Below are 10,118 nucleotides of genomic sequence, written 5' to 3'. Positions count from 1 at the left end.
CCAATACCCTCACTCAGTCCTGCTGAGTGCACCCCATTAACCTCCCTCACTCCTGCTGAGTGCACCCCAATAACCCCACTCAGTCCTGCTGAGTGCACCCCAATACCCTCACTCAGTCCTGCTGAGTGCACCCCAATAACCCTACTCAGTCCTGCTGAGTGCACCCCAATAACCCCACACAGTCCTACTGAGTGCACCCCAATACCCTCACTCAGTCCTTCTGAGTGCACCCCAATAATCCCACACAGTCCTACTGAGTGCACCCCAATACCCTCACTCAGTCCTTCTGAGTGCACCCCAATAATCCCACTCAGTCCTGCTGAGTGCACCCCAGTGCTCCCTGCCAGTAGTAATCACTCTGAGAGCAGCCCGGTGCCCACACCTAAGATGGCGGCCGCGGCTTCCTGTGTGCCAGGCTGCAGCATGGACTGACTCAGGATAGGACACGTGTACACACTGCACTCAGAGCAAGATGGCGAGAAAGAGAAAGGACAAGCTGAGTGTAGCCAAGGAGGTGAGTAACAGTCAGTGCTGCAACTGCTCTGGACTCCAACTCCCAGCATGCTGATAACTGCAGTACTAGTGAGTGAGAGAAATGATGGGGGGGGTCTGACTGGAGAGGGGGGGGGTCTGACTGGAGAGGGGGGGGGTCTGACTGGAGAGGGGGGGGGTCTGACTGGAGAGGGGGGGGGTCTGACTGGAGAGGGGGGGGGGTCTGACTGGAGAGGGGGGGGTCTGACTGGAGAGGGGGGGGTCTGACTGGAGAGGGGGGGTCTGACTGGAGAGGGGGGGTCTGACTGGAGAGGGGGGGGCTGATTCTGGGGAGAGGGGGGCTGATTCTGGGGAGAGGGTGTGGGTCTGAGGATTTGAGGTCTAGTTTTGGAGCAGTGTGTGGGTTTGGCGGTCTAGTTTTGGAGCAGTGTGTGGGTTTGGCGGTCTAGTTTTGGAGCAGTGTGTGGGTTTGGAGGTCTAGTTTTGGAGCAGTGTGTGGGTTTGGAGGTCTAGTTTTGGAGCAGTGTGTGGGTTTGGCGGTCTAGTTTTGGAGCAGTGTGTGGGTTTGGAGGTCTAGTTTTGGAGCAGTGTGTGGGTTTGGAGGTCTAGTTTTGGAGCAGTGTGTGGGTTTGGCGGTCTAGTTTTGGAGCAGTGTGTGGGGTTGGCGGTCTAGTTTTGGAGCAGTGTGTGGGTTTGGAGGTCTAGTTTTGGAGCAGTGTGTGGGTTTGGCGGTCTAGTTTTGGAGCAGTGTGTGGGTTTGGCGGTCTAGTTTTGGAGCAGTGTGTGGGTTTGGCGGTCTAGTTTTGGAGCAGTGTGTGGGTTTGGCGGTCTAGTTTTGGAGCAGTGTGTGGGTTTGGCGGTCTAGTTTTGGAGCAGTGTGTGGGTTTGGCGGTCTAGTTTTGGAGCAGTGTGTGGGTTTGGCGGTCTAGTTTTGGAGCAGTGTGTGGGTTTGGCGGTCTAGTTTTGGAGCAGTGTGTGGGTTTGGCGGTCTAGTTTTGGAGCAGTGTGTGGGTTTGGCGGTCTAGTTTTGGAGCAGTGTGTGGGTTTGGCGGTCTAGTTTTGGAGCAGTGTGTGGGTTTGGCGGTCTAGTTTTGGAGCAGTGTGTGGGTTTGGCGGTCTAGTTTTGGAGCAGTGTGTGGGTTTGGCGGTCTAGTTTTGGAGCAGTGTGTGGGTTTGGCGGTCTAGTTTTGGAGCAGTGTGTGGGTTTGGAGGTCTAGTTTTGGAGCAGTGTGTGGGTTTGGAGGTCTAGTTTTGGAGCAGTGTGTGGGTTTGGCGGTCTAGTTTTGGAGCAGTGTGTGGGTTTGGCGGTCTAGTTTTGGAGCAGTGTGTGGGTTTGGAGGTCTAGTTTTGGAGCAGTGTGTGGGTTTGGAGGTCTAGTTTTGGAGCAGTGTGTGGGTTTGGCGGTCTAGTTTTGGAGCAGTGTGTGGGGTTGGCGGTCTAGTTTTGGAGCAGTGTGTGGGTTTGGCGGTCTAGTTTTGGAGCAGTGTGTGGGTTTGGCGGTCTAGTTTTGGAGCAGTGTGTGGGTTTGGCGGTCTAGTTTTGGAGCAGTGTGTGGGTTTGGCGGTCTAGTTTTGGAGCAGTGTGTGGGTTTGGCGGTCTAGTTTTGGAGCAGTGTGTGGGTTTGGCGGTCTAGTTTTGGAGCAGTGTGTGGGGTTGGCGGTCTAGTTTTGGAGCAGTGTGTGGGGTTGGCGGTCTAGTTTTGGAGCAGTGTGTGGGGTTGGCGGTCTAGTTTTGGAGCAGTGTGTGGGGTTGGCGGTCTAGTTTTGGAGCAGTGTGTGGGGTTGGCGGTCTAGTTTTGGAGCAGTGTGTGGGGTTGGCGGTCTAGTTTTGGAGCAGTGTGTGGGGTTGGCGGTCTAGTTTTGGAGCAGTGTGTGGGGTTGGCAGTCTAGTTTTGGAGCAGTGTGTGGGGTTGGCGGTCTAGTTTTGGAGCAGTGTGTGGGGTTGGCGGTCTAGTTTTGGAGCAGTGTGTGGGGTTGGCGGTCTAGTTTTGGAGCAGTGTGTGGGGTTGGCGGTCTAGCTGTGAAGCGGTGCTGGGGTCTAGCTGTGAAGCGGTGCTGGGGTCTAGCTGTGAAGCGGTGCTGGGGTCTAGCTGTGAAGCGGTGCTGGGGTCTAGCTGTGAAGCGGTGCTGGGGTCTAGCTGTGAAGCGGTGCTGGGGTCTAGCTGTGAAGCGGTGCTGGGGTCTAGCTGTGAAGCGGTGCTGGGGTCTAGCTGTGAAGCGGTGCTGGGGTCTAGCTGTGAAGCGGTGCTGGGGTCTAGCTGTGAAGCGGTGCTGGGGTCTAGCTGTGAAGCGGTGCTGGGGTCTAGCTGTGAAGCGGTGCTGGGGTCTAGCTGTGAAGCGGTGCTGGGGTCTAGCTGTGGAGGGGTGCTGGGGTCTAGCTGTGGAGGGGTGCTGGGGTCTAGCTGTGGAGGGGTGCTGGGGTCTAGCTGTGGAGGGGTGCTGGGGTCTAGCTGGGGAGGGGTGCTGGGGTCTAGCTGGGGAGGGGTGCTGGGGTCTAGCTGGGGAGGGGTGCTGGGGTCTAGCTGGGGAGGGGTGCTGGGGTCTAGCTGGGGAGGGGTGCTGGGGTCTAGCTGGGGAGGGGTGCTGGGGTCTAGCTGGGGAGGGGTGCTGGGGTCTAGCTGGGGAGGGGTGCTGGGGTCTAGCTGGGGAGGGGTGCTGGGGTCTAGCTGGGGAGGGGTGCTGGGGTCTAGCTGGGGAGGGGTGCTGGGGTCGTGCTGGGGTCTAGCTGGGGAGCGTGGCTGGGATCTAGCTGGGGAGCGGTGCTGGGATCTAGCTGGGGAGCGGTGCTGGGTCATGCTGGGGAGCGGTGCTGGGTCATGCTGGGGAGCGGTGCTGGGTCATGCTGGGGAGCGGTGCTGGGTCATGCTGGGGAGCGGTGCTGGGTCATGCTGGGGAGCGGTGCTGGGTCATGCTGGGGAGCGGTGCTGGGTCATGCTGGGGAGCAGTGCGGGGTACAGTGGAAGCGATGGGGTCTTACATATTAATAATCGTGATCCATACACTGTGTCCTGTGTGCAGATTGACAACATGGAGGAGAAACTGGCGTCCTGCAGAAATAACCTTGAAGATCTGGACTTTAAACTGCGCAAGCTCGAGCTCACAGTGGAAGGACGGTGAGACTGAGTGAAATACATACCTTTCGTTATCTCAAAGAAGGGGTTAATTACTCCGCTTCCAGGGTGCATGGTTATTGTATTAACCTGTTACAGGGAAACAATATAAAATGACACCATACGCCATTTAATGAATTATGTAGCTCACACATTAGAACATTACGCTAGCAAAAATATAATATTAAAAAGTTTTAAAAATTATACTGTTTTAAAATCTTACAGCAGTTACACATCAAGACAGACACTCGATCACCAGGAAGAAATCCCACCTGTTAGGAGCCTCTCATTCTGATATTCTCCCCTACACCCCACATCCCAAAGTAACACTTCCACCCATCACACAGAGCGATTGGAATCCGCCTCGGATTCTCAGCTGAGATCTGGCGCTGGGCATTCTCACTGTATAAACTGTGCAATGAGGCATAGTGGTTATGGTGCTTACTGACTCTTTGAGAACCAGTGATGGTCTATACACCATCGCAATTTATTCTTTGATCATATTAGCAGATATATTGATCCACTCCTTTAGCCCTGGAGGGATGTGTAGATTTGGGAGCATATTGTGATGCTGGCAAATAAGGGGTTAATATTGGTTACATGCACAAAGTAACATTAAAGGGACACTATAGTCACCAACACAACTACAGCTTTTTGCATTTGTTCTGGTGAGTAGAATCATTCCCTTCAGGCTTTTTGCAGTAAACACAGTTTGTTTCAGAGAAAATGCAGTGTTTACATTACAGCCTAGTGATATCTCCACTGGCCACTCCTCAGATGGCTGCTAGAGGTGCTTCCTGGGGCAGTGCTGCACAGTGTGACTGACATTCAGTGTCTCCGTCCACTGCATGCAGACACTGAACTTTCCTCATAGAGATGCATTGGTTCAATGAGGAGGTGTGATATGCCAAACGACAGCTTACCCTACCCTATGGGTAAATCATAAATTCTGGTGATTTAAACAAGGACGTGGATAGGGGGCCAGAGCCTGCGGACCCACTCGGCACTGGAAATATTTCTTACCTTTTAAGGGGGCAAAGTGGGGGCCCGGCCAAATTAAGGGTGCTTTTAACACTATAGGGTTAGAAAAACATGTTTGTGTTCCTTTAAGAAAAGGCTTATTATATTCACTGTTACTGAAATGTTTGGCTTTAACTGGATGTAGACTAACTCCTGGTTTGATTTTATTTTCCTTTTCTCTATACTATATATAGGATATCTCTGGAAAAGGAGAAGAATTCACTGACCAACAAGATGTCTCACTACGGTAAGTCTCTCCCTGTTTGAAGCTCGGCACATGTTTTCTGCTTTGTAGCTTTTTATTGGAATTTCAGAAATATTCTATGCTTGAAAAAAATAATAATAATTTGTTTAACAACTGGACAACCTCCACAGGGAAGATATCTGTCCCATGATGCTGTGTGAAGGCGCACTTTCAGATCATTTCAGAAGTACCGTGACATGCATTGATCAGCCACAACATTAAAACCACCTGCCTAATATCCTGTAGCCACCTCCCCCCACCCCACCCCCGCACTGCCTAGTACCATTGCCATGAAGGGGTGTACGTGATCTCTAACAATCTCTAGGTAGGTGGAACGTGTCAAAGTAACATACAGATAAATGCCAGCAGAGCATAACCCTGCTGCCATCTTTTCCCCAGGTAAACAATACACACACACCTGACCATCCACATGATCTCAAATAAAATGTAAATCATTAGACCAGACAACCTTCTACCAGTGCCCAATGGTCCAGTTCTGATGCTCACATCCACATTGAAGGCACTTTTAGCGTTGGACAGGGGTTATCATGGGCACTCTGACCGGTCTGGGCAACACAGCCCCATACTTGGCAAACTGTGATACACTGTGTGTCGTGACACCTTTCTATCGTGGTCAGCATTAAGTTTTACAGCAATTTGAGCTACAGTAGCTCTGCCGTTTGGAGATGCTCTGACCCAGTCCTCTAGCCATCACTATGTGGCCCTTGTCAGAGTCACTCTGATCTTTTCGTTTGCCCATTTTCCCGCTTCCAACACATGAAAGTCAAGAAAGTGACTGTTCACTTGTTGCCTAATATATCCTACCCCATGACAGGAGCCATGGTAACGACATGGTCAATGTTCTTCCCTTCACCTGTCAGTGGGTTTAATGTGGCTTATCAAGCTTACCTTTGTGTTGGTACATTTGTTACATATTTGCCTCTGCTGCCCAACTTACTACAGTAAGAGAAAAAAAAGCTGACAATTTGTCATTAAAGGGTTGCTACAAGCACATATGACCCCATTGATTTGAAGTGGTCACGGTGCCTGAAGTTTGTGTGTGCAGCGTTTCAAATTGAAACTGTTCACATATGGAGTTTAACCCCTTAGCAGCCGGAGTTGTAATTCCATCTCTGGTAGCGTTATCGAATTGTAATTAGACGGGCCGGAACAAGCGTTCCCGACTGACTGTCAGTTTTGAGCAATTTTTTTTTTATTTTTGCACAATGTGCCAGAGCGGTCAGCTGACAGTCTCACCCAAATAATTGGATTAATATTATTGGTTATTATTTATATAGCGCCAGCTTATGCCGCAGGGCTTTACAATAAGAGGGGAATTTACCAAATGAGACAATAACAAAATGTAACCGGAACAATCGGGCTTGCAGTGACTTCTGCAAAAACTGGAAGCACGTCAGCAGAGTAGCTAGAAGCCTCTGAGGGACCCAGGTAAGAGAGCAAACCGTTGCTATATGGTTTACCCCATTACCAAGGAACCGGGCCAGGGTACTGCACTCATCATAAGCCGTTACAGCAGGCAACTGTGCATCGATTGTAATAATGTTATTTAACCACCAGGTGTCAGCAATGCCCAGTGAGAAAATATTCTCTTGCAGAAAAATGACCGAACCAGGAAGAGTGCAAGGTGTTCAGAATAATCATAAACTGAAATCTCTTAGAAATAAATGGATATTCTGAATTGACTGAAATTGAAGCTTTGTCATTTCATTCTATGTGATTGTAGTTTGTCCGTTAGTGGGAGTTATTGTTGCAATGCAGAGAAGGGGGACAGACCAGCGTGCTGTCGAGGCTGCTCGTCTTTAGTGCAGAGTTAATGTTACATTTATTTCTCTTTTGTTATATTTTTTTCATTACTTCTGAGCTCATAGTTGGTGGAGCAGCTGGTCGGGAAACGGTAGAAGAGAGCAGCCTGGCTGTGCTTCTTATTCAATATTAGTTCAGCTTAGGATGATTTATATGTGAATTCCTCGCACTTAAGTATAACTACAAATGCTGCAAGCTTTCTGAGCTACTAAATGATGTGACCCCTGCATAAAGGTTAAATGGTACCCAGTGATGGGCAATCAATAACGCTTTGTTTATGGTTAATCTAAGTCTGTTAACTTCTGCTTTCACAGAGAAAGAACTGAAATCTTTGCGTCACGAGAACAGAAGGAACATGATGGTGTCTGTGGCAATCTTCCTGTTAATTGCGCTCGGCTATTACTGCTGGACCATGTGACGGCAGGAGCACTGATTCTCCACCACGTGGAAGATGCCCAAATTCACTAAAACCTGGTCCACGTAGGAGGAAAGAGCTTCGGGAACAGACTGACGAAGACAGTTTGACATGAAGTAGAAATTTCACGGACACGTGTAGACTTTAACCACTCTAGGAAATAAGGACTAGGTTCAACCACTAGTGCGTGTACATTCTGCCCGGATAGATTATATTGATCCAGGATTCACCTTCTCAGCGGACAAGACCCCTTTCTCCACGTGGGAAGTCACCAATTGGTTTTTAAAGCCAATAAGGAGGACAATGTGTAATGATGACATGCCCCACAAACCCACCAAATGCTGAGGTTGTTGTTATGGCACGCAGATCAGGCTGGCATTCAGATTGGGGTATAACAGGACATTAGCTTTAAATCTGCAAAAAAGCAGTATGATTAGCTGGTTTCTCTGATCCAGAATCTTCTGGTGTGAGACACGTTCCTGGCAAAGTCTCCATGCAACTGACTGACCGGACACAGAAACAAATCTCCCAAAACTCCTGAATGGGGGTAACTTGGATCGATACAGTTAACGTTCTTGCAGACCCTCTTCGGGTTCTCCAGAGAATGTAAAATGAAATCCTTACTCTGAATGTAACGGATGATCCCAGCCATTCGTTTTATTAGCCATATATACAGCTATGTGTTGACTCTGTTTGGCTGTTCTTGACTGATCTGACTGATCATATTGTACAAAATAATACCTCTGTAATGAGCTGCCAAAAGTGCTTTACACTTCCTGGGTCCTACTTGAAGAATCTGCATTGGTAAAGTGACAAATAATAATTCTTTAATTTGAACAGTGTGTGACCAAAGGATTTTAGACTTCGGTTTGTATTTAGGTGCCAAACTTAAAGTGGCTTTCTAAGCACCATAACTACACCTGTTGATGTTGTAGCTCTGTCTGTCATTGATGGCCAAAATTGTATGAACTAGTGCAAACGTTCACTTCCATATTCACTGAGCCTCAACAGAGGAGCCAGGCTTTGGTTACTGAAGAGACTGCGGCTTAAGACTTTTTGCACCATATCCACTAAAAGGACCTGTAGTGGTTATGGTAATGAGAGTGCAAGTTGAATTTACAATTAACCCCTTAAGGACACAACTTCTGAAATAAAAGGGAATCATGATGGAATATTTCCGTCACGTGTCCTTGAGGGGTTAATTATCATTCACTCTGATAGCTGAACGTGAAGTGAGGACACACCTTTGTAAACTTATCAAATCAATAAGACTAAGATATTAACTAAAGCCAGAATTTTGTAGAATTGATGTTGGAATGTAAAAGCTAAAATAACTGGGTACAAGGGCTCACAGAGAATGTTTCCAAACTCTATGGTGCAACACTCTAGATTGGGAAAGCCCAGTCCACTTTACGTACATAAACCCAAGTGTACGAGAGCCTTTGCACCAACATGTATTTCTGTCTCTACATTGCGATCAAAAAGTGTAGTGAATATAAAGATCAACTGCTTTGCTCTAACCCATGCCCCTCGCTTGCTGGCATCCTGGTTGCTTTGTAAAGGGATAAGTGGAGGTTTTAAAGTTCAGGAAATAAGGGCTGTTACAGACATGTGCTTTATACATCACTGTATAGTGCCTTCAAGAAAACTATTTGTTCACCCCCAGATTGATCAGTACATTCTTCAGGTGGAATAGTCAGCAGATGTATAGATCTAATCTGCGATTGGAACAGTGTTTGTGTTTTTAATATACATGGGATTAGCTTGGCAAGCAGTTCCTAATTATAAAATTAGCTTAATGGCTTACTCTTCCAAATGTTTTTATATAACAAAATACGTTCAGCAAAACCCCTTCATTATACTCGTTCCTGCCTCACACTGGGGCTGGCAGTGCAGGTACAGTACCCAGTTTGTTACCAGGGACTGATTAATATAATTTATCTCTTCTAGCCAATGGGTGTCCATTGGAACAAGGACCACGTTTTTGTCTCCTGTCTCCAGAGTAAGAACCCCTGGATTAAAAGGTACCAGAACCAATTTGGCCTCAGGAAGAGCAGTGAAAGACTACAAGAATGGAGTACCACTGTACCGTTATAGTCAGCCAGTTAGTTAGGGCAAGCTGTGACCCAGGGTAACTGACCAAGCTCAATGGGTAGTGATACACGGGACCCCTCGCTGGCACTGGCTGATGCTTGCTAGGACAAGCTGGGGAGCCAGACGGTTTGTTATTATTATATTCTTTATGAGGCTTATAAATCTGTATATGGAATACGCTACGTAATGCTGATGCGCTTTAAAACACATTTTGCACATCAGACCAGATTGTAAAATAAAAGTTGTTTGAAAACTGAACCATGTTTTGCTCTGTCCTCTGCAAGCATACTGTTAAACATGGTTATTGGCTCTACGCGGACTTCCTATAACTGTCATGTAATCAATACAGGAGCCAATGGATAAATTGTTGGGATTTCAGATACGACTGAAACTTCAATGCCCTGGAGTCCCGAGTTACATGTTCAAACTAGAAATTCCCTGCTATATGTCACACTGAATAAACTCTCGTGTTGATATTGACCCAGTTCAGCAAAGTTTATTTAGCAGTTTCAGTGTTCAATAGAACGAAAATGTCGCAAGAATGTCACGTGGATAAATATGAAATCAATGCTCTTTGGGTTAATCTGCTGCAGTTAATAAATGTGGGTACATTGGGTCACTGCAACGCTTGGGGGAGACTTTTCTCAGCTCACTGATCTCCAAAGCGAGAAGTGGTCAGAGGTAACCGTACATTGTCACCTGGTGATAGCGGTTAGTCTGCAAAGCTTGTCCCATTTCATCTATGGGTTAGCCATGTTTTGCTCATGAATGCCCCAATCATTGGACAGTGTGCAGTCTGATTTTCTGCTCTCGGACTGATTTATATAGCGCTTACATAGCAACATGAAAAGGAGTGATATCTAGATCTGGATTCAGGTAATTGACTGAATGGGGTTTTATCCCCTTCTGCACTACGGGGA

The 10,118-nt window shown here is 47.8% G+C and overlaps 1 protein-coding gene across 1 annotated transcript; it reads left to right on the top strand.

Annotated features, from left to right (window-relative positions):
• The first annotated feature begins 413 nt into the window (after positions 1-413).
• On the top strand, positions 414-7,223 carry CCDC167 (coiled-coil domain containing 167). Its single transcript, XM_063441558.1, has 4 exons — positions 414-514; positions 3,510-3,604; positions 4,816-4,868; positions 7,004-7,223. Exons 1-4 carry the CDS (start codon positions 473-475, stop codon positions 7,105-7,107), a joined length of 294 nt encoding a protein of 97 aa, XP_063297628.1. The 5' UTR covers positions 414-472; the 3' UTR covers positions 7,108-7,223.
• The last annotated feature ends 2,895 nt before the right edge of the window (positions 7,224-10,118 follow it).

The sequence above is a fragment of the Pelobates fuscus genome, chromosome 2 (genome assembly GCF_036172605.1).
Source record: "Pelobates fuscus isolate aPelFus1 chromosome 2, aPelFus1.pri, whole genome shotgun sequence".
Taxonomy (NCBI): domain Eukaryota; kingdom Metazoa; phylum Chordata; class Amphibia; order Anura; family Pelobatidae; genus Pelobates; species Pelobates fuscus.
The sequence above is the reverse complement of the archived record's forward strand: the minus strand, read 5'-3'. Positions and strand labels throughout refer to the sequence as shown.

What these genes read in the sequence shown, in the direction of transcription:
- CCDC167 (XM_063441558.1), top strand. Translation starts at nt 473, where the DNA reads ATGGCGAGAAAGAGAAAGGACAAGCTGAGTGTAGCCAAGGAG. An exon ending in GAGCTCACAGTGGAAGGACG is followed by an intron (nt 3,605 to 4,815) that starts GTGAGACTGAGT and finishes TACTATATATAG; the next exon opens with GATATCTCTGGAAAAGGAGA. An exon ending in CAACAAGATGTCTCACTACG is followed by an intron (nt 4,869 to 7,003) that starts GTAAGTCTCTCC and finishes CTGCTTTCACAG; the next exon opens with AGAAAGAACTGAAATCTTTG.